This window comes from Phyllostomus discolor, chromosome 13 (assembly GCF_004126475.2).
Source record: "Phyllostomus discolor isolate MPI-MPIP mPhyDis1 chromosome 13, mPhyDis1.pri.v3, whole genome shotgun sequence".
Lineage (NCBI taxonomy): Eukaryota > Metazoa > Chordata > Mammalia > Chiroptera > Phyllostomidae > Phyllostomus > Phyllostomus discolor.
Genome location: NC_040915.2, coordinates 38953014 through 38975575, shown reverse-complemented (window position 1 = coordinate 38975575; position 22562 = coordinate 38953014). Strand labels below are relative to the sequence as shown.

Here is a 22562-nt window from a genome sequence, read left to right as displayed (position 1 = left end):
ACGGGACACACGTGTGTCTTTACTGTCACGGTTTTCCAGGCCCCAGGGTGCGTGAGACAGGAATGGCTGCAGGCAGACGTGGGGAGGCCCTCGCCCCGTCGGGGCTGTGGTCGTCCCGGGGGCAGTCCTCTCCGTCAGGGGCCACGAGGGCGTGTGGGGGAGGACGGAGGCCTCCGAGGGGGCCGGCCCGTCTGCCCCGTGCACGACGCTCGGGAAACCTCACAGACAGCACTTCCCGGGCGGCGACCAGAGAGGTCACAGTGGCCCCCGGGGACGGAAGGACAGTGTGGCAGGGCACGGTGCCCACCCAGCGGCGTCTGCGCCCCGTGGGTGCTGCTCCGGGGAACCGGGACAAGCGCGAGCTCGAAGGGGCAGGGACAGTGGCGGGAATACTCACAGGTGCGCCTGCTTCTCCGCTAGCTCTTTGGTTTTCTCCTGCAGCCGCAAAGGAAAAGGAGGTGAGAACATCAGGAAACCGCAGGGAGGACGCCGGCAGATGCGGGGGCGGACGGCGTCTACAGGAGAACACGGGCCGCGCAGAGTCCCCTCGGGCTGCGGTCTCTCCGAGCCGCCGTGGAACGCCGCCGCCGGTCCACGGCCGCCCGGCTCACACAGCACCTGACCCTCTCAGAGACGAGCGGGTCGGCCAGACGCTCACAAAGGCCAGGATGGAGGCTCTGCTGGCACTCTCATCACACACGTCACCCCCGCGAAGGGGCCGGTGACCCTGTGCCTGTGTCCTCACAGAGACATCTGCACGTCCCCACGGGGGCTCAGGCTCCGCCCCGCAAGGGCACCACTTTCCGGGACAGGCGTGCAGCGGGTGGGGCCTGGGGTGCTGAGCGCCTGTGCTATTCTGTGCTGTTTGGGCTGCGGTCCGGGAGCCTGGTTGGCCAAGCACAGAGGCTGGCCCTCAGCGCTGGGCCCCGACCCCAATCTGACGAGGGCCCTGCCCTGGGGTGTCGGCAGGGGCCCACCTGCTCCCGGCGGGGAGCGCGAGGTGGAGCCTGGGGTCCCGGGCACTGTGTTCCCGGGCGCACGGGGGCGGGGGGGCCACGAGGAGGACACGGGTGGAGCTCACACAGCCACGGCCCTGGGGCGCCCCGAACTGCAGGTGCAGACAGGCCCGGGAGGCTGGCTGGCTGGCGGCCAGAGGACGCCTCAGCACCCACCACCACCTCCCCCCCCCCCCCCCCCCCCCGCCCAAGGCCGAGGCCGTGGCCGCAGCGGAGACTGACCCAGACGGTCTCGCGGATCATCCGGGCGATCTTGAGCAGGAGCGGCCCGAAGGAGCCCTGCGGGAGGCGCGTGGCCGCGTGCTGCACGCACAGGCAGAGCAGGAAGGCGGGCGTCAGCTTGTGGTCGTCACCGCCCGGCTCGATCAGCGTCAGGATGCGCCGCAGCAGCGCGTCCTCCGCCTCGGGCTCGAACTCCAGGCGCAGTGGCCGGAGCCGGGGCGTGCCCGGGGCCCGCAGCGGGGCCCCGCACATCCTGCAGCTGTGTGGCAGGGCCCGCAGGCGGGCCAGGGCCTGCGCGGGCAGCGGCTGGGCCTGCGCCGGGTCCTTGAAGAGCAGCAGGTAGTAGAGGCCCAGGGACAGCAGGTCCCCGTGGCGCAGCGCCACCGTCTGGCCGCCCACCTCCGAGAAGTTGACCGCGACGGGAGCCCCGGGGATGGGCTCCAGGACCAGCAGGCCGCGGGGCCGCTCCCGGCCCGAGGGCTGCAGCCGGCGGAGGGTGCAGTGCAGGGGCAGGATGTCGGGGGCCGAGAGGCTGATGCTGGGCTTGCTGGAGGGCGTCCTCTGGCCCACCGTGTGCCGCTCCCGGTTGAGCACGTACACCAGGCTGTCCTGGAAGGCAGACCCCGACTCAGGGGGGACACCGCCCGGCGAGTGGCAGTGTCCACGGTGCCCGCGCCCGGGACCTAGGACTGCTGCCCCCAACTCTCCCCGTCCCGGGACACCCCTGCCCCAGCTGGCTGCATGCCCAAGCCTGTCCCCCACAAGGCGCGACCACCTCGTCCCAGGAGGGGCTTTCCCGGGGCAGCCGGGTGGCCCCCCAGAAACCCGGGGAGGTCCCAGCGTGAGAAGCGAGGGGCCAGACGCAGGTGGCCTGGACGCGGACCTGGGCCGAGCCCCATCCCCAGCTCTGTGCCAGGGCAGGGCCGCCTCGGACCCGAGCCCCAGAGCCCCCGTGTGGCCAAGTGCGCCCTGCAGCTGGCTCGGGTGGGGGCACTCAGTGAGGACAGGCGTGAACCAGATGTTGTGGGGACACCACCAGGCGCCGTGGCTCAGACCAGGCCCTTCCGGCCTCAACGTCCCCAGGGTGGGGCGGGGGCCTCCCCGGTGCCCTGAGGGGGCAGCCCTCCACCAGGCACCTGCTGTCACGGGAGAGGATGCAGACCTAAGCCCCGGCCCCCAAAGCCAGGGCAGGAAGCGGCCTGAGACACAGTGAGGACGGTGACGGACAGTCCCCTGTGAAGGGCACCCAGTACCTCGCTGGGGTGAGCAGTGAGGAGCTGGGTGACCCTCCTCACACAGCCCGCTCCCTGGGCCTCCTCCCATGAGCTGGACAGAGAACGCTCTGGAAGCCGAGGACAGAAGAGCCCTCCCCCAGAGTCTGGGGCAGGCCCAACACGGCAGCCCCCAGCCGCCCCGCCACCACCGCCCACCACGGCCAGAGCGACAGGAGCTCAGGCTGCCTTCGCCACCGGCAGGAGGCCTTTACTCTGGGGGCACGTGGGAGCCTCCTGCTCAGGCGCCCGGGGGTGCGGGGGCAGGCGCCGGGGCGGGGGCGCGGCTCACGTGCTGCTGGCTGTAGCCCTGCAGGAGGAGCAGGTGGGGCGACTCGTAGAGGGAGTAGCGCATGGCGTCCGGGCCGGGCTCCGGGGCGGCGGCGGCAGGGCTCAGGCTGGTCTCGCTGGCCGAGCGGCGCAGCCGGGGCTCGGGGGGGCCCCGGGCACCCTCCAAGGCCAGGGCTGGGGTTCCCTTGGCGCGGCTCCGCTGCAGCCTCCGGGCTTGGGCGTTTATCCCTGAAACGGGAGGCGCGGTGGGGAGGGGGGGGGGGTTGGTAAACCGCCAGAGCCAGTGGAGGCCCCCCCCAGGGCCCTTCGGCACCCCGTCTCAGGAAGCTCCCCTCACTCCAGCTCAGGGGCCTCGGGCCTGCCTGGGAGAGACAGCAGGCTCCGCCCACCGGCCCCATCGGTCCAGGCCAGGCACTGCCAATACCCCAGAGCCCGGCAGCAGCCTCGGGGGGTCTCTGGTCTGGAGGCACCCTCAGGAGCACGGGGGCACACCCGCCGGCCCCCCTAGCCCTCCCCTCGGGGCGGCAAACCCACCACAGCATCAGGGTCTGCCGGGTCACCGTGCAGGCGCCACCTCACCCCAGGGCCCAGCCCAGCACCTGGCCCATCCTGCTGGCCCACGTGTGCGTGCGCTCCCGTGTTCCCGTGTTCCCGTGCACGCGCGGCGTGCTGTGACTGATGTGGTGAGAGCTGTCCCCTGGGCCCCGTTCTCCCGGAGGAAGCCGAGAAGCAGCCCCCTGAGCCGGCAGTCGCCTAGGGCAGCTCACGGCTCCTTCCCGAGGCCGTGCCCCGTCAGAGCACACGCACACACGCACACACACAAACCACGCATGCAGAAACACACGCACACACACACGCACCCCGGGAAAGGCAGTCTCATCCGTCCTAGAAGTGCCTTTTTGCACCGACCCCGCCGGGAAGCTGCGGGCCATCTGAACCCAAGGGCACCAGTCCCTGCTGACCCCGCGCCTCCCCCTGGGCCCCTCCTCCCACCCCCACGCCCCCCCCCACAGCATCCCTCCCCACAACCACTCCAAAGGAAACGGGACCAAAGCCAGAGGACCCGCGTGGGGCAGGAGAGCGGGGGCCCAGGCGCTGCCTTACCGGGCGCTGGACGGAGCCAGCAGGCGCTGCGGTTGACCTGCCCTTCCAGGAGGAAGCCCGCTCGTCCGCAGCCCACGGCGGCCGGGCTGCGGGAGGCAGGAGGCTGAGCCGCAGTGCAAGTGCACGCAGCTGCCGCTCCCCGCCTGCTGCAGAGCGGGCCAGCCACCAGCGGGAGGGGAGCGGGCTGGGCAGGGGGGCCCAGAGGCGGGAGAGGGCCAGGTGGGAGCAGGGGGGCAAGGAGCAGGAGGGGCAGGTGGGGGCATGGGGGAGGAGGGTGGTGCGGGGGGGGGGGGGGGGGGGAGGAAGCAGGCAGGGGGAAATGACGGGTTGGGCGGAGCAGGCAGGGCAGGGGGAGCAGGGAACGCAGGGGGAGCAGGGAACGCAGGGGGAGCAGGCCCTGTCCTCCCACCACTCTCCCGAGAAGGGCAGACCCCAGGGCTCCCGCACCACTGTGCAAACGCGGGGCCAGACCAGATGACGTCCTCGCGCCCAAGCCTGTCCTGCACCAGGGACAGCGTGCAGAGCGGATGTGCCCCTGTCCACCCTCTGGAGCCCCTGGGGCTCCCAGCAGCCACCTTGCCCGAGAAGACCCCCTTCCCTCCTAGATCCCCAGGGGCTCCCAGTGGCCAGATGAGGCCAGACCGACTGAGGCTGCTGTGGCCTGGGGCTGCGGCCGCTGGACCCCACTCCCGCGGCTGGGGTCCCGGCCCTCAGGACCCAGGGCCCAGGGCCCAGGGCCCGCGTCTCTGACCCCGGTGCCCACAGCAGCGGTGCTCAGCCCTGGCCGCACTCAGAACCACCCGGGGCAGTTGCCGAGGCCGCGTCCAGGGCTCCTCGGCAGGTCCTGGGGGGGCCATCCCAGCGTCGAAGGGCCCGGGCTGGGGAGCCACAGTAAGATGTATTCTGCATGTGACTTTGTTGTGTGCTTCACTCATTTTATTTTTAGAAGCTCTAAATAAACATACATCGTTCTTTGTATTCTGAGGAATCGGAGGCAGGCGCAGGCCGCACGCTCGGGAGCGCGCAGTCTCTGGCGCGGGAGCCCGGAAGAGGCCCCGCCCCCAGGAGGAGGCGGCGCCGCCAGGGGGGCAGAGGCGCGGCTCCCGCCCACGGGGGCCCCGCAGAGCTCGCTCCCCCAGCGCTGCGGCCTCCCGGCCCAGAGTCGCAGCCTCCAAGCGCCAGGCTGGGGCGGGAATCCACGGCTCCTTTCCCACTGGGCCACACCCTCCTGCAGGGGGGAGTGGCACCCCGTCACACGGCTCTTCCCATGCAACCCTCCCTCCTCCCCCAGGAGAAGTCGGTGCCCCGGGCCCGCTGCTGGCGGGGGAGAGGCCTCTGTGCCCCGGAGGGACGGCACAGCCATTCTAGAGGGGCCGGTGACTGTCCTGCCAGCCTCGGGCTGGGCTGGGCGCTGGCTTCGGGGCAGCACTGGAAAGGAAAACAGCTCTTTTCCTGGACGTCACCGAGTTCAGGACAATAAATCCAACCTGTGGGTGTACCGGCCCGTCTGCTTCCGCCGCCCGCCCGGGGCTGAAGGCTGCGAAACCGCGAAACCGCGAAACCGCCCGCATACCGCTCGGGCCGTTTCTGCGGCTCACGCCCCCTTCGGCCAGCGGCGGCCCCAGAGCCAGGGCGGCGGCCGGTGGCTGACGCAGCCGTGACCCGTTCCTGCGTTCCGGACTGGACCCTGGCTGTCGCCGTGGCTGCCCCTAGAACTTCTCCTCCAGGGAACACGGGGCCGGCTGCACGGACCCCGGGGGGGAGTCCTGAAACCTACAGGGAGCAAAGGGCCCAGCACCGCGCCACCGACAGCACCGTGGCTCTTGGCGGGGCCTCGGCGCACGGTAGCCCAGGACACTGCTCCGCGCCGCTCCTCCAGCGCCCGAAGCGTTGCAGGGTGAAGACGCGGCAAGCACGGACAGACGGGCACAGAATGAGAAGTATAACCGGTTCAACCTGCCCTGGCTGTAAAGGTCGCGGGTTCGACTCCCGATCCGGGCACAAACCAAGGTTGCAGGTTTGAACCTCGGGCGGGGTGCGTGTGAGAGGTGACTATTTCTCTCCCTCTCACTCTCTTCCTGCCCCTCACTCTAAAATTGATAAGCACGTCCTCGGTGAGGATAAAAAACAAGTCACAAATAGTAAAGGGAACACATATCTCATTAAAGTAATGAGATATGTCTCCCGCCTGTCCAACTGGCAGAGATTTTTTTTAAGATTTTATTTATTATTTATGTATTTTTAGAGAGGGAGGGGAGGGAGAGAGAAACATCGATGTGCGGTTGCTAGGAGCCGTGGCCTGCAACCCAGGCATGTGCCCTGACTGGGAATCGAACCTGCGATGCTTTGGTTCGCAGCCCGAGCTCAATCCACTGAGCTACGCCAGCCAGGGCATCCACTGGCAGAGATTTTTAATGACAGAATCACACGGTACCGGGATGAAGAGAGTCCCCCGTCTCCAAACTGCTGGTGAGACTGGAAGCTGGACGTGGTGGGCCCCCAGCTTTAAAAACAGCGGTCACGGTACTGCCAGCCGCATCAGTACTAAGATATAAACACATCCATATCTAAACCGTCTCCATCCTTCCACAAAGGAATGCCTCTTTTAAGTTCATGTCCCGCAGAAATAATCAAAAAGGAACCCGACCCTTCTGTGCAGGACTGTTGGGTCTGACAGGCATTATTCATAAACAGAGAAAAGCGGGAAACGGCCTAAAAAGCCAGTAGGGACATGGTTAGGGGCGCACACCCACGGGCACCGCAAAGGGCGCTCACGGTGCGAGGGAACAAACACGAGAAGGAAAACGAGAAACAAAAGGCGGGGGCCACGTAACCGTGCGCGTGGGTGGGTTTAGCGAGGAAGGAAATCCACGCGACACGGAGACAGGACCGCGACCGAGGGCGCCAGAGGCTGACGGCGGCCGTCTCCGGAGACGACCGTGCGGGTGGTTTCTACTCTCGTCTGTACTTTCCTCATTTTCCACGTCCCCCCGCCCCCACGGGCCGGCCTAACTGCGCGGCCTGGGGAATCGCAGTTTAAAGTGCTGAGGGGCATTGTTTCCACCGGAGCACTGGGAACGCCTCGTACCACTCGGAGTCTTAATCAGGGAAGAGCACACCCTCTCCAGAAGGAACTAATAACCTAATTAAGATAATGGGTAAGCTGAGGAGATAAAATGCTTAAGCCCTTCGTCAGTCGCAGGTGGAAGCGGAGCCTTCAGGGGCTGGGCGGTGCGGCGAGACAAGACCCGGGGTTTTCCTCCGCTGAAACCCAAGGCCGCGTCTGGTCCCTGAGGTGCTCCGAGCCCTCCCTGGCGGGGGACAGAGCACAGACCCGGCACTGCCGCCTGCGGGCACCCGTGGGCCCGCCACGAGGCCGCTCTCACCCCTGACCCGGGCTGGCCAGGGGGGCGGCCCCAGGGCTCCCCCTTCCCCACCGTGGTGAGGCCTCCTGGCTCCCTGCCCCCCCCCCCCCCCCCCCCCCCCGAGACCAGCCCCACGGTTCTCAGGTGAGCGCCCCTGGCCCCCACCCCCGCTACTTCAGGCGAGGAGGGAGAGTTGAGGAAACAGCCCTGAGACCCGGGACCCCACCCCCCAGGAGCGGTGACAGCCCTTCCGCACTGGGTCGCCACGGCCCGGGGCGCTCGGACGCACCGCGAGGAGAGATGCGCAGAGGACGGACGGGAAGAGGCGAGGGGACGCACTTTAACGACCCAGACAGAAACGAGGATTGTGGAGAATGGAACATAAATGTGATCATGGGGCCAACCGTGATTTTTTAAATAAAGAACCGGAAGCCCAGCACGAGGGTGAGGACGCACCGAGACGCACACGGTGAGTTTTCAGAGCGAGACCCGGGCGGCGGCAGAGGGAAGAGGCCGCGTGAGTTTCCAGGGGAGGCTGGGGAGCGGGCTCTGCCGCGACTGCCCCCCCCACCCCCGGGGTGCAGGAGGTTGAAGGAGAGCACCCAGCCTTCAGAGCGCCGGGGGAGAAAACTGTTTTCCTTCTAGACTCCATGCCCAGCCAGGCGGTCACCGAAGCATTAGGGCAGCACACAGGTCTTTGAGAGACGCGCACGGTTTAAAGCAACGTTGACTCCCGGGCACCCTTTCCCGGAAGCCACTCGGAGGAGACTCTCCACCCAAACGAGAGCGTGGCCTAGCCCTCGGGGAAGGGACAACCGGGGGTCCTCCTGGGGAGAGGCGGCGGGGGAGGGCTCTCAGAGCAGCCAGCCGCGAAGCAGGCAGGAGGCCCCAGAACACTGCAACGGGTAAAGCACACCCTGCATCTGTCCGAGCGTCGTGCAGACAGGTAAGGTGATGGCAGGGAGCTGGGGGCACTGAGCCAGTGCAGAGCACAAGGGAGAGAGCTAACAAACCAGCAACAATGAATGGCAACAGCTCATTGCGGAGAAACTGAGTCGAGCGAGAAGTAGCGGCACTCTCTGTACACCCCAGTCTTCAGGTGTGAGAGCTAGCCCTGCTCATCAAAACGTGAACCCTCCCCGGCTGGGGTGGCTCAGTGGATTGAGCGCCGGCCTGCCAACTGAGAGGTCGCTGGTTCAATTCCCGGTCAGGGCACGTGCCTGGGTCACAGGCCGGGTCCACAGTTGGGGGTGTGCGAGCGGCAACCAACTGATATATTTCTCGCACATCCATGTTTCTCTTCTCTTAGAAAAGGGGGAAAAAAGTGAGCCCTGACCACTGATCTAACCAAAACGATGAGTCTGGGACAGTGTGAGGGTGGGGGTGGGGTTGGGGGTGGGGGCGGGAGCGGCGGAGAGTGGGGGCAGGGGGCTGGGTGTTTAATAGAGGGGTGCTGAGAAGAGCCACATCCCCCAGCAGGAAGTCACCAGATAACACCCGAAATTTAAAACACCAAGCAGAGTAGGATGTTGGTTATTTTAAGATGTGGAATTAAATGCCAAGAAAGAAACGGCTCACAGCTGAAAGGGATTCCCTCTGGGAGCGCAAGCCCGGGAGGGGGAGGCCGGGCAGGCTCGGAGCTCTGCGTTTTGCTTGTTTTGGGTTTTGATTCACAGTGAGAAAACAAGGCTTTAACTGTGCACATGTGTGAGTTTGGTGGCGTAAGTAGAAGTTTTTAGATGGACATAGTTTTCAGCCTCCTACGTGAATAAATGAGTGACAGTGTACACGCTTGTGGTATGCATTTCACCAGTTCCTAGAGATGCTGTTGTTTGTTGTTGTTGTTGTTGTTTTTACATTTTAGCATCTTTGAAACCAGAAAGCATCCTACATTCACTCGGACTCTTAGCCAGGCAGCAGCTGAGAGGTGAGATTGGTGCTATTCTGGGGCAGGGGGACGAGATTCTGCAGTATTTCAGCCATTTCAGGGCCATTTGAAGAATGAATGTGAGTTCTGATTGTCGTGAGCAAACTTGGAGAATTTCGTGCCCGCAGCCTAGGAGAGAGTCCTGGGGACGACGGTGGGACCCGTGAACTTGAAAGCGGCCCCAGCCAGTGCACAGCCTGACCGCAGCCAGGCGAGACTCCCGAGCCGCGGGAGCTGAGGGGGCCGCAGGCTGCTGGTTCATGCCCTAGCGATGCGGGACATGCTGGCCATTTGTTGCACAGCAACAGAAACAAGGCCGGTCTCCGTCCTGGAAGGGGTGCCTGGGGCCGGGCAGCGGGCGGAGGCTGGAAGGACCCTGAGGACCAGGACCCTGAGGATCTGGACGGCTGTACCCAGGCTGTGAGGACGGAGGTGGTCAGGAAAGAGGGTGCCGGCGGTGGAGGGGCTTGGAAGGGAGGGTGAGCAGCACGGCCCTGACCCGCCGGGTAAAGCCCCGGCTGCCCTGAACAGCTGTCTGCAGGAACCTGATTGGAGAGAGCTGCAGTGCCAGTGACAGGGGACGGCGCAGGGGAAGCGAGGGACGTGGGTCGGAGCTGCGGGAGGAGGCCCTGCCGCCAAGGGAGTGCGGAGCTCGGAGCTCGGACCGAACACAGCTGAGGAAACCGTCTCCGGGGAAGGGCAGAAGGTGCCGCTCCCCCCACCCCCCCACCCCCACTGCCCCCAAGGCCCCCACTGCCTGGACTGAGAGCGAGCGGGTGGGGACCCAGGGAGGGACCAGGTGGTGAGCAGGAAGGAGCGCCCGACTGGCTGACTTGGGACACTCGCAGCCCTTCCAGGTGACAAAAGACTGGAGTCGGGGCCGCCCAAGAAGTGTGGCTGGGCTGGGAGAAAAGTCCAAGTGTGCCCCGGGCAGCCCTCTCCTGCACCCCAGAAAGACGAAAGGTCAAGTGCTCGGCCACAGAAGACCCTTCCAAGAGGCTAAGGGTGTTCCAGCAGGTTTTCTTACTCAACCCAGAGGCCCCGGGAAGGGCGGAGAGCGCTGCCCTCCCGCCCACCGGCCGAGGTGAGCTCTGCGGAGGGGGCCTCCTGGGCTCCTGGGATGCAGCGAGTGCCCGGGGCCACGGACAGCCCCGGGTCCCCGAGAAAATCACGCAGCAGGAAGAAGCAGTGCCAGCTTCCACGGGAGGGACAGAGTGCAGGCCCGCAGGGGCTCCTGGTGGGCAGTGCCAAGGGGAGCTTCGAGGGCCCACGCGTGCCGCTGCGGAGAGGGGAGGGCCCACCGCCCCTCCTCACGGTCGTTTCCCCTGGAGACCGGAGCGGAGCGCCTGCCGGTTCCTGCACCTGCCCACCCCTGTGCTGGGGCCTGGCAGATCCCGCCCCCAGGCCCACGGGCTGCACTGAGGGGGTCACACCCAGGGCCCTCCTTACTGGACAGTATTCAGATGGCGAGATTGGGCTTGAACAGACCCTCTCGAGGGAGGAGGCTTTACTGGGGAACCCGGAGGTGGCAGGGGGTGAGGGGGGTGAGTGTGGTCGCAGATAGTGGTCCCTGGGACCAGAAGATCAACCCTCCCCTAGCGTGTGAACCATCAGCGTGTTCCGCCATGTGGCAAAACAGGATTTTGCAGATGTGACTCATTTCACTCAGCCACCTCGGGGTCCCCATGACCCAGGTGGGCCTCATTTAGGCTCAGGAGCCTCTAAAAGCAGAGGGGAGGGGCGGCTCCTCGGCAGGAGGGGGCGCTGCTGCCCCGCTGAGCCCCAGGGTGCAGGGCCCGGAGGGAGGGCACCCCAGAGGGCCGCCAGCAGGGCAGGGGGGCGCAACCCAAGTCTGGCGGCCCCAGGGACCTGGACTCTGCCGACAGTAAGAGTGAGCTCGGGACTGGATTCCTCCCTCACGCGCCTCCTGGCGAGGGCTCACCCAAAGGTAGGAGCGTTCTGAGCACTTTCGTCCTGAAAGCATTTGCCGGTTTCCGGGGAAAAGAGTGGTGTGGGCGGAAATCCCAGCCCTGGGCCCCCCACCTCGGAGAGCCCGCCCGCCTGCCTGCCTGCCTGAGAGGAGCTGAGTTAGGGGCACGAGTGTCCTTGGCACAGAGAGAGCAGGCGGGTCCCCGCAGTCAGGACGCCGGCGCCGAGCGGACAGACGGGGTGGCCGAGCTGGGCTTGGGCACCGCAGCTCTGCTGCTTCCCGCCAGGTGGACGTTACTCGGGGGCCGCTTGACCGCCGCTCGGTCAGCTGTCGGCACGAGTCCCCTCCCCTTTCCTGTGCGGGGAGGCGGTTCCCGGTGGTCTACGGGCGCTGGCATGTCGGGGGCCTTCCCTCTCCCTATTTTTATATGCAGTTCGCATTCTGAAGATGCACAGACGTTGTTCCGTAACCGGGAGGGAGGGTGCAGCGCTGTTCTCACGGCCTGGCGGCAGACCTGTCCCCGGCCACCCTGCACAGTGGGCTCTTCCCTTGGGCACCCCAGCCCGCCCGGGGTCCCCAGCCCTGCCAGCGTCCTGCCCCACGAGCCCACAGCCCCGTCCTGACCCAGCTGTCCGCCCTCAGGCTTCCCCGCCCACCTCCCCCTCACCTCCCGCGCAGTTAGGAGACAGGCCGGGCGCCCGGGAAGGTCTGGATCTGGCAAAACAGGAACGGGGCTGAGGAACTAAAGGGGAAAATTACAGGCCCAGATGCGCACTCTCTCTCCGCCCAGGAGAGCGAGCAGTGCCGTTTGGGGGCTCGCCCCCGACCTAAGCACTTATGTCTCATCACACATGACTAAGGTGTTACATATGCACATTATAAGTATCTCTGAGAAATATCTTGTTTCATTTAGAAACTTATCAAAACGTTGATGCCGTGGCACCACGTGGCACGTGCCCTTGGCCAGTTTGCTTCTGTGGTCGGCGCCGCGCCCGTGACGCCAGCCGCCCGTTTGCTGCGTGTTTCTCAGGCCCCTTCCTTCCTGTCGCTCTGCGGCACCCACTGCACCACACGAGACCGGGTGGCGGCGGCGGCGTGGCTCGCACGGGCAGACCACGGAAGACCTCGAGGCTGGCGCTCTCTGATTGCGCATGCACACACTGGGGTGCATGGGGGTGCATGGGCTGCCGGGCTGTGAGGATGCTTGGCCCGCCCGAGGGTTTGGTCTGGGTTTGGTTTTCATGCTGCAGCCACACGTGCGGCTGGCTGGTCACTCTCCTCTTACACGTCCCTCATCTGGGCTTGCTGTGAAGGCCGCACGGGGCAGGCAGACGTAGGTCTGCAGCTGTGGCACACGGGGTTTATTCTTATATTATTATTAATTATTGTATTATCTTTTTCCACGGGAACACCTGTAAACCGACTGTTGCCCGCCCCTGTTTGTTTCGTACAATGTCTCCTCTTCTCCTGTTGTCTGGACTAGGGCGACGTCCATCCTGGGATGGCCTTGTCCTTGACCATTAGGAAGAGCCGGCCCGCACAGCCCCCTGGGCCTCGCGTTTCTGAGCCTTCACTCCGACCGCGGTGGGCGTGTTTTCACGCTGCTCACACGCTTGCTTTCAGGGCTGCGAGTCTGCTCAGGGCTCCCGCTCTTGACTGAGTGCCGGCAGGGCCTCCTTCTAGGAGACCGGCCATGTCACCCGGGTCTTCAGACGGACGGCCTCACGCCACCTGCAAGGCCCCTGAGGACCCCGGCAGCTGTGCCCCTTCTGCGCCCCTAAAAGTGTCCGTGTGAACTGACTGACTTTCCCTCATCAGCCTTCCCGGGGACCACTTTACCGCTCTCCGCAGAGAGCCGGCTCTTGGTCCCGGCTGGGCCGCCCGGGGGGTCAGGGTGTCGCCCCGAGTCACCGCTGCCGTGGGTTTGACCCCCCTGCCCCATCAGGGCACAGACGGAAGCAACCAGGAAGTGCCCGGAGCGGTGGAACAACAGTTGATCGATCGATCGATCGATCGATCTCTCTCTCTCTCTCTCAAAGAAAAAAGCCTACTCTCCGCTTCATTGGCCCTCTCCACCACGTTTTTCCCTCCCGTTCCTCTGCTCCTTCCCTGTATCAGTTCTTCCTGCACTCGCTGGACTCATTACCTTCCGTTTTACCTGGTTGTGTAGGCGGGTCCCGCACCACCTCCGAGAATGTGCATTTAAAGCTGCGAGTCTCCTTGTCACACCACACTGGCCACGCACCCAGCCGCATGTCCACGGCTGTCCAGCCCCGACTGCCATCACCCACGTCGCCACGACTCGGGAGTGCTGGGACGCGCAGGGTCTGCGTGCTGTGTCCCACGCCGTGCCACTGCCTCCGGCACCCACCCCGCCTCCTCCCAGCAGCACCACGGGAAGGAAAGGGGATGCAGCGCCCCCAGCGGGGGGACACGGCCGTGTGACGAAGGTCCCGTCAGTGAAAGATGGGGGAGTGGCACTGTCGGGACTTCTGGGGAAGCTCCTTGGAAGGAGGACAGGGTTTGCAGGGACGCCTTTGCCCATGCCCCTTCCTTCCTTTTCCTGCCCGAAGTGACAACGTGACGGCGGTGACCCCGCAACATCCAGCACCTTGAGGTGACCTTGAGGACGGAAGGCGTGGACTAGGGTGGTAGGGCTGAACGTGGAAGAGAGTCAACTGTGTTCTGCCGCCGCCGTCCGGCCAGACGCACTTCCTAACCAGTGAAAGACACCCCACACGCCCGGAAGCCCCGTAACCCAGACTGAGGATGAGCGGACACGTTCACACCCCGCGGCCGCCTGACCGCAGCGGGGCCTCTGCAGTCTCACCGGGTGCTCGCGGCCGCACCCCGCCCTCTGCGCCCCCACCGCCCCACCAGAGGGACCCGCTGCTCCAGGCGGAGTCCGTTTCACGGTCCCTGGTTCGCCACGGACGCCCATGTGCACATTTAGTTTGGTCGCCCTAAACCACACTGCCCTCCTCTGCCTGGTGTGACACCACAGACAGACCACGCCGTGCCGTGTGGTGTCTGCAGCGTCCCCTCCACATCGTGAGCTGGGTCCGTGATGACACACGTGGCCACGGCCCATTTAATCCCGCAGCTCTATGTGCTACGTGCTGTGTGACCACCTCGCCCAGTCCCCGTCCCGCCCTTGCAGACGTGAGGGTCATCTCGGCCTTCAGACTAGTACAGGAATGGCTGCGGACACCCCTGGGGACCCAGGGACAGCCTCCCTGGCCTTCCTCAGGCCACGACACGCAGGGGCAGCTGTATCTACGTGGCCCACGGGGGGTGTGGGGCGCTCTGGACACGGCTGCACAGGTGACCGCGGGCTGTGGCCGCCTCGAGCTGCAAAGGGACCGTCAGAAGGGGCACTCCGGTGCTGCACAGCGTGGTGGCGGAGGCCGGCTCGCAGCCCGAGTGGGCACGGGGTGTGGGCCGGTCCACGGTCACCAGATAAGCTCCCAGCGGCCAGAGCAGCCTGCACCCCCCTCGTGGCCGTAGCAGCATCCCCACGGCTCTCTCGCTCACCACACACTGTGAACTTCACCTTCGTAGGAAATCCCTCTGGTCTTCACCTGTAGTTCCCACTACTAACGGGTCTTTGTTGGCATCCCTAACGTAATCCGGATAGTGATGACGTCAGTTTTACGTGTTACAAAGCCTTCTCCCCGCCCGTGACCTGTCTCCCTCTCACTGTCATTTCACACGATGAGGGGACTGTCCCTCAATCCCCTTCTCTGTGGTACGAGCTTTTCCTGTGCCTCCTTCTGGAACGTTCTCTGTGTTCTTCGTCATCGCTCTGACGTGCCGTTCTGCAGTCAGAGACTGTGTTCTGTGAGTCTGACACTTTGAGGGATGTTGTCCTACTTCCCGAGCTGGCAGGGGTTAATGCTCGCACACGCCCAGTGCTTGTGCGAGGATAGTATGCGTTCCCAGGTGTTAGGTGCGGCGGCTCTACCATAAACATCCGACAGACGAGGGAGGACAGACACCAGCTGGGAGGGAGGTGACAAGTCCGGCCGTCCCCGGCCATCTGTCTGTCTACCCACGGTCCAGGGCTGCCTTCATGCCGCAAGGGCAGCTGAGCAGCCGAGACAGCGGCCGGACGGCCTCCCGGAGCCGCGGTGGCACTGCCTGGCCCACCCCAGGAGAGGTTGGCCGGCCACCGCTGGGCTCCCAACCCCCTCTCCCTTTCCTTTTCGACAGCGTTGACGACAGAGCTGTTTCACGGTCCTGGGTGGTGACGACACCCTCGGTAACTTCTGCTTGCCTCCCCGTTGTCACTTTGCGTGGAGGCTGACCAGGTGCAAACCAGCTTTCCCTCGGCCCGCTCCCCCGGTGCGCCCCTCTCCTGTGGCCCGTGCAGGGGCCCCGTCTGCTCCCAGCCACCGTCTTTGCTTTGAACTCTGTTTGGGTGACGCTGCCACGGAGCAGCTTCTCTGCACGGGCATTTCTTGTTTCCATTCTCTTATGCCTCGCACTCGGGGCGTGCCTCTCACAAATAAAACAGCACACAGCTGGGCTCACCTTTTCCACGGACTCTGACCGTGGTCCGTTAGCCAGGAAGCTGGGCCCGTTTATTGCGCACAGTGACAGGCGCGTCTGGTCTCGTTTCCAGCGTCTTCCACTGTGTTTCCTTTCTACACTGCGTTTTCCATGCCCCTTTCCCTCCTGGCTCCTTTTGAATTAGGTGTTTAAACTCCATTTTTTACCCTTAATGATGTGAAGTTTTGGCCTTTTCATAATTTCCCCTAATGTCATAACATGAATTCTAGATTTAATGGAGTAAAACAGCCCATCGGCGCCCCGCCCTCCTCCGGAACAACCCGAGAACACCCACGCCGTTAATGCCAGGCTGAGGCCCCTTTCCTCTCCCCGTCGCTGCTCATTTTATCGTGCTTCGAGTGGGCAAACACATCATCTGGTTTCAACACGGCGCTCCAACAACAACACAAGGGGAACAGACACTGTGAGACAAAGCAAACTCCAGCCACGAGACACTACGCACATCATATAAAAGTAGTCTGATGTTCGGGCGATGAAAACTAGAATTAAAAAGGTCCCCATCTCCAGCGAAACAACACGCAAACACAATGAACACACTCTCCGCCCAGCGACTTCGGCCCGACACCGAGGCCCTGCGGATGCACGGGCGCCGCGCAGATCCCGCCTGCCTCGAGACTGTGGGGCGGGGGCAGGGCGACTGCCAGGACAGGCTGTGGGGGGCAGGACCACCGGGGACCGGACGTCAGGAAGTGCTGCTGCCAAACAGTCCCAATTACCGCGGAGCCCAGAGGGAAAGGAACTGTATCTCAGCTCTGGAAACATCAACCCAGAAGGACAGAGCGGGGTGCAGGGAACTGGAGTCTGATGCGGCCGTGCGTGTGGGGGAGAGGAGCACGGCGGAGGGGCGGGAGGAGCCGGAGCGGGCGCGCTGGAGAGCCTGTCCGGGGTGCCGCGTCCGACTCGGGAAGGCCGGTGCCACTCACCCACGCCTGCTGCCACCCACGTCCCCTGGACACGGACGTTCTGCCACTTAATCACGAGGGTTTTGGTTTAAAGAAAGGCACTCCCAGCCGTTCGAAGGGTAAAACGAAAGAGCAGAAAGCCAACCAAGTGTCAGGTGCTTGATAGAAATTTTTTTTCTAGATGTAAAATTTACGGATGGCTTTTACTGAGGCATTTAAAAGCAAAAATTGGCGTAAACCTCTCTGAGGAAAGACCTCTCTGCTCACCTGTTTGGGTTGGACATGAGCTTTCCCCTACACAGGCGCTCTGTGGAGGACACACAGTTCCTCACGCACAGAGGTCGAACGGCCATCCAAGAGGGACCGCGTGCTTCCCGGCATCCCTCTCGGGGAAGTTTTACCACAACATGAGCCGCGGGATCAGGACTCGGTGTTCTGTGCCGTGCGAACACAGGACTGCTGATTTCGTGGCAGGGTCAGGAGATACCAGCAGTCTGGGGTTCAGGAGGCATAAGCACGCCACACGCACCCAGCGGGGGGGGGGGAGCCCAGGGGCCCCCTTGTTTGAGGACAATGACTGCGGACCACGGAACACGGGGCTTCGTCGGCAGCGAGATCGCCGGCCGCACACACCGCACCAGCAGTTCTACAGAAGAAAAACAATCCATTTCTGACCACGTCCCGTCCGAAGCAGAGATGTACTGATTACTCTTCCGACGTCAAATGTGTGTCCTAAGAGTCGACACTTCGTTTTGAAGAGCTACAGCTACCTCCCAGGGGGCGCGAGCAGAGGTATTTTCACACTCTTTCTGAAGCGCGGTACACCACCGCACAGCTGCATCCAGTTTGGAGACTGACAACGGAGGAAAGCTCTTTAGGAAAAAACTAAAATTCATCAAGCTTAAAATCTAAAGTTAGTTCTACTTTCTAATAATACATAGACACAGGACATCAACACAAGGACATCAGACACTAGTTTGGGCCACAAAGTTCCCCGACGACGCACCAGACACAAATCCGGCCCGGGTGCCGGTCGGGGGTGCGTGTGTAGCTGGAAGGCCGGCTCTCTGTTCTCTTTAAGGGGAGCGACCCTCCGAAACAGTTAACGTAACTGCTGCTGGCACAGTAACAACAACGGCACGTCTAGCTCAGTGTACCAGCCTGGACTTCTGACCAAGACTAGCCCGGCAAAGGAAGTTCCCGAATAAGCCTAACTCTATTCTGAGTCTTATCTAGGTGGGTGGGTGCCCTTCATTCTCCTCCTCCAGTGTCTGAAGACGCCAGACCGAGCTGACAGACATTATTTACGGACCCCGGGGGTTGTTTTTATCAGTCCAATCTGTTTTATTGAATTCCTGATAACGAAACAGGGTTTGCAGAGAGGGCAAGGATACTGGAAAGGTCTGTCCCGGATGCCCCCTGCCAGGCCTGCGGAGAAGCTGCTGTCCGAGAAGTGCCAAGCTGGGCTGTACCGTCTCTTTTGGAAATGGTTCCTCTTCTGTTCTGGCTCCCTTGGTCCTTCCTCTTGACGAGGTGAGGCCGTCCTCTAGACTCCCACGATAGGGTTCGCCATGCTGGCTGCTGTGCCCCCCGAGGGCCTGGGGGGGTGGCTCACCAGAAGTGTGGAGGAAACCACTCTGGCGATCGAGGGCTTTGGTGGCGGGGAGATGGCTGCCTGGGGGCCCGTCGGAGGCAGGCCGTCACCCGGCGCGCCCCGTGCGTCCTCGCTGGGGCTCACCTGCTGCAAGGACACTTCGGTGACGTGCACGCTGGTCACGGACGCTGCCATGACAGCCAGGGTGGGACTGTCCCTGCCCTGACAGGCGCCAGGGACAGTGCCGGCCTTCGCAGCAGCCCTGCTGTTCTCACTGGCTGCAGACAAGTCGGGACTGCTGTCACTCAAGGCCACCAACCCGACGTCCTCCGCAGAATGCGTTTTCTTTCTCTGAAGCACGTGGTTAGGCAGTAGCTGGTGGAGCTCCTTTTTTCTCAAGTGCATTGCATCGATCTTCATATCCATCTCAAACATCTTACTGTTTATCGCCTGCCTGTAAACTGTGTCAGTGAAAGACTGGATGTCGTAGGTGAGATCAATACTGAGCACGTCAGAATTTTCCGGCCTTTTCAACACTAACCCGATCACCCACATTGTACAAAACTCTTCCTTGTCGGGATTTTCTTTGGGCGCTGGAAACGACTGAGGATTCACATGTGCCAGGGTGATAAACTCATTCTTCTCCAAACTTCCCACCAGGATTCGGATTTTTGACTCCACCAAGCCCACCCATTCTAGGTGCTGTTTTTCCGTGGGTGCACTTGCTAGGAGCACAATGTAATGCTTGTACTTCTGAAAGAAGCTTGGAGCTTCGAAAAGCTTGGACCACTCTGCCTTACTCAGCAAAATCTCGTGTGTGATAGCGAGCCCTTGCTTAAACTCCTCAATCATGACCATCCTCGTGGAGACCGACACGTTGTACGTGGAGTTCTGCTGGGGGTACGCGGGGGTGATTATAGGCATCAGATGGTACCTGTCACTGGGGTTCACTCTTGGGTCCCACACAGGCAAATTAAGATTTCGCTCTTCGGGCTCTTTCAGCAGCACTGGGTTTGGCCACTCCCACTCAGAAAACACCAAGAAAAACTTACGCACCAGGGTCGATGCCACTGCATTGGGGTACAGCTGGCACGTCCTGGCCACCAGCATGGCCCAGGAAACCCCTCCCAGGAAACCCAGTATGTTGGAGTAGATGTTGTGGCACTTGGCCCACAGTTTGATGGCTCGGAGAGTTAACCTGAAGTTGTCGATGTTTGGTACCAGGTGTAATATTTCGTCCGTTACCCGGCAACCGTTAAGGCTCCTTATGCATCTAATGTCTAAATTTTTAAGCAGACTGTCGTCTCTGAGGTCCAGATCTTCTGGGATAGTCTGCAGTGCCAACCTTGCGAACAAAATATCGATCTCTACCCCATCGAAGCACAGTCTGATAACCGGTACGAAGGCCTCCTCGACAGCCCTTAAGTCCCTTACTTCTTCGTGCAGCTTCAGCTTGTCGTAGAAGGAGGTGAAGAAGTCACTCCGGTCGACGTGCCTCGGCGCGACGCACAGCGCGTCGATGTCGGCCCCCTTGGTGTGCACGCCCAGTCGGTAGGAGCCGAACGTAAAGATTTTGCCTCCGACGTTTTCGATTACAGCTGGAGGGAGGCTCTTGCTTTCGCTGATTTCTCGTATCCATTCTTTTACCAGACTATTTAATTTTTCCAAAATTAAAATCCTGCGCTGCAGTTCCTCTTCCTCTTCCAAAACCCCGAAGGGCTTCAGGGTTTCGATTAATTTCTGCGTGAGCACGCAGTCTGCCTCCTTGGGGGCGGCCAGGCTGATGGGGGAGGAGATGCCGTAGAGCTTGGGGGGCGGCGGGGTCTGTTGTGAGCCCGGGGTTGCCGCCGGAAAGGGCATCGTCTCTAGCGCTGGCCCAGCCACGCCACGCTCCCCGCCACCGCGACCTCCTCGGCCGCTGCCCGGGTCATGATCCGCGGGGGCGGGAGGGGCGGGGCTCCTTCCAGGTCGGACCCGCTCCCGCCGGTTCAAGCGTCTCTCCGCTGTCCCCTAGGCCCCAACATGGCGCCCAGGCCCTCGACGCGACGTTCTAGAACGGCCACGCACACCAAGCATGCGAAGGCGCGTGCGCGCCGCGCAGAGCCTCACGGGAGCTGTAGTTTCCAGGGGTCTGCCACAGGCTTAGGGTTTCAGGCTTCAGGCTTGGGGAGGTGGGCTTTGGTTCTTGGCTTTTTTACAGTTTTCTGCATTTACCGTGACCTACCACCTGTTTCTTTGCTCACCATGTCTTCTCACACCTCGGATCTACCTCCGCCCCAGGGGCCTCTCCAGCTAAGGTCCATGTTTAGAAATGCCCTTACAGCGAAGGTCTGCTGGTGAGCAGCAGCCCCGGCCGCGGCCTCTGGGGCTCGGGCCCTCCGGGGCTGGGGCCCGGATGAAAGTGTAGCCAGGCCGGCACCTCCAGCGGGGCGGCTTTGTTCTCTCCTTGCTCTTAAGGTCTCGGCTGCGGTCTGCTGGCTTCTGCAGTCCTGTTGCGAAGGCTGCAGTCGAGCTAACCTGCTGCTCGCCTGTCTAATTTTAGGCAGCTGTAAAAGCCTCTGTCCTCAGTGCCCTGTGTCAATGTTAAAAATAAAATAGCCAGCTCTTTTGCCCGCAAAAATGACTTTATTCGGGTAGGCAGAGGAAATACAATTCCGGATGTCCAAGCTACAGCAAACCCTACGCAAGCCTGGAGAACAAAGGAGGGGGACTCTGAGCGAGAAGAAGGCGGGGCGGGGGGGGGGGGGGAGCAGGGGGAGGGGCTATTGTAAACAAAGTGTCCATTGGAGGAAGCCGGGAGTGGCAGTTGGAAGTGCGATGACTTCCCATTGGCTGAGTCACGGCAGTTTCTCATTGGCTGGGTCTGTTGCTAGGCGAGGGGAAAACCCTCCTTTGTCCCGCTGTAGTGGAGTGAGCTGCTCGCCGTGCTGAATGAAGTGCGAAGGCGGCTTCCTCCTCCGGGAGGAAAACGTGCAAACTGCGGTGAGCGGTAGTGCGGGACAGCTCCCCCAGGGCTTCCCAACTCCGTTTCGAGTGTGGTTCCCCTTATTGTTTTCACACCTGCAGTACCACCACCACTAGGTGTCAAGGGGTAAATTCCTTTGTATTTGTCTTGCACAGGATATCCTGCGTTTCATGCTTTTCATTTCGCGAGATCCGTGGCACTTTCAGGCGTGTCCTGGGAACACGCTCTCCCCGCCGTTCTCTCGGGTCTCTCCGGGCAGACACGGGACAGGCCCTCTCATCCTGTCCTGCGCGTCTGGTACCCATGTTTCTCCCGGGGCGACAGCAGCTCTGCCCCTCCGTTCTCTCCTCCCCTCCTCGGTTGTGTTTAGTCGCTGCCGAAGCCTTCCCTGAAACATCCGTTTAAATGCTTGTATTTCCGTTACTAGAAGCATTATCTTGTTCTTTCCCAAACTTTCCCTGCCTCTGTAGATGACATTCTTCTTCGCCTGTTTTTTTTCCCTCCCTCTTATTTCTTTCAACATTTTAAACACGTTTAATTACTCAATATTACATAATGGTCCCAGTTCCTGATGTTCCTGAGAATCTGATTCAATCTGACTTGTTGTTTTCTCCGGACTCATTCAGAGTAGCAGCATTTTGTGGGTCCTGTAACTTTGGGTTATGAGCTCATCTCTGGCAAGGCTCGGGATGCCCATGGGAAGGTGTGTCCTTCCAAAGAGGATGCGCTGTGTTTCTCTCAGATGTCCTTGGACACTACCGAATTATGTACGCTGCAGTTTAATTTCTGATCCAGGGTTACGCAGACCACAGAAGTAGTCCAATTGGAAACCCCAAACACAGGCGAGAGGGAGTGGTTTTCAGTTCCAGGGAAGAGCCTAGTTTTCCCCCACCCAGAGCCCAGGTCCCGGAAGATAAGTCTCCGTTATCTCCTTCCACCAGGTAGCAGATTCCTCTGACTCCATCCTTACGTTCAATGTGCGGCCCTCAAGGGTCCAAGCTATATTTGGGGGTCTCGGTTCCAACCCCCACCCTTTCGGTCCAAGGCTCCATGTCTGCTTCTTCCACAGCCAGCAGTACTGAGTTCCACGGTTGCGAAGAGAAGAGAGTGTGTCCAGCTATGACCCCCCCGGTGTTTTCCACGTTAAGCACCGAGCGTCTCTCTCCGGAGGCTCATTGTGTACCACCACGGCCAGAAGGCTCCCAGGGGAGGGCGGTGCTGCCAGCCAGGCCCCCCGTGGGCACCACCCACCTTGGGAGAACAGGCTGTGAAGCCTCCTCCTGCCTCTGCATGTCTGCGTGAAACCAAAGGCTATGAATTTTTTTAAAAAAAAATCTAAGCAGTGAATCGAAGGATAAAACTGGCTGTCAGCAGCTGACCGTTGAACTTCATGTCCTTGTTGA

The 22562-nt window shown here is 62.2% G+C and overlaps 2 protein-coding genes across 3 annotated transcripts in view; both read right to left on the bottom strand.

The window, feature by feature from the left end:
* Window positions 1–22562, bottom strand: part of LOC114509139 (monocyte to macrophage differentiation factor 2) — a 75587-nt gene that overhangs the window by 9885 nt on the left and 43140 nt on the right. For both annotated transcript variants that reach the window (XM_036014790.1, XM_036014791.1), the window contains 3 exons: window positions 2802–3028; window positions 1239–1847; window positions 398–435 (listed from right to left, as the gene is read on the bottom strand). In XM_036014790.1, coding sequence (XP_035870683.1) covers window positions 398–435; window positions 1239–1847; window positions 2802–3028 — 874 coding nt within the window. The remainder of the gene's footprint in view (window positions 1–397; window positions 436–1238; window positions 1848–2801; window positions 3029–22562) is intronic.
* PAPOLB (poly(A) polymerase beta) lies at window positions 17925–20476 on the bottom strand. Its single transcript, XM_028527279.2, has one exon. It carries the CDS (start codon window positions 20052–20054, stop codon window positions 18147–18149), a length of 1908 nt encoding a protein of 635 aa, XP_028383080.1. The 5' UTR covers window positions 20055–20476; the 3' UTR covers window positions 17925–18146.

Excerpts from the sequence above, each read along its gene's own strand:
- PAPOLB (XM_028527279.2), bottom strand. The coding sequence starts at position 20,054 with ATGCCCTTTCCGGCGGCAACCCCGGGCTCACAACAGACCCCGCCGCCC.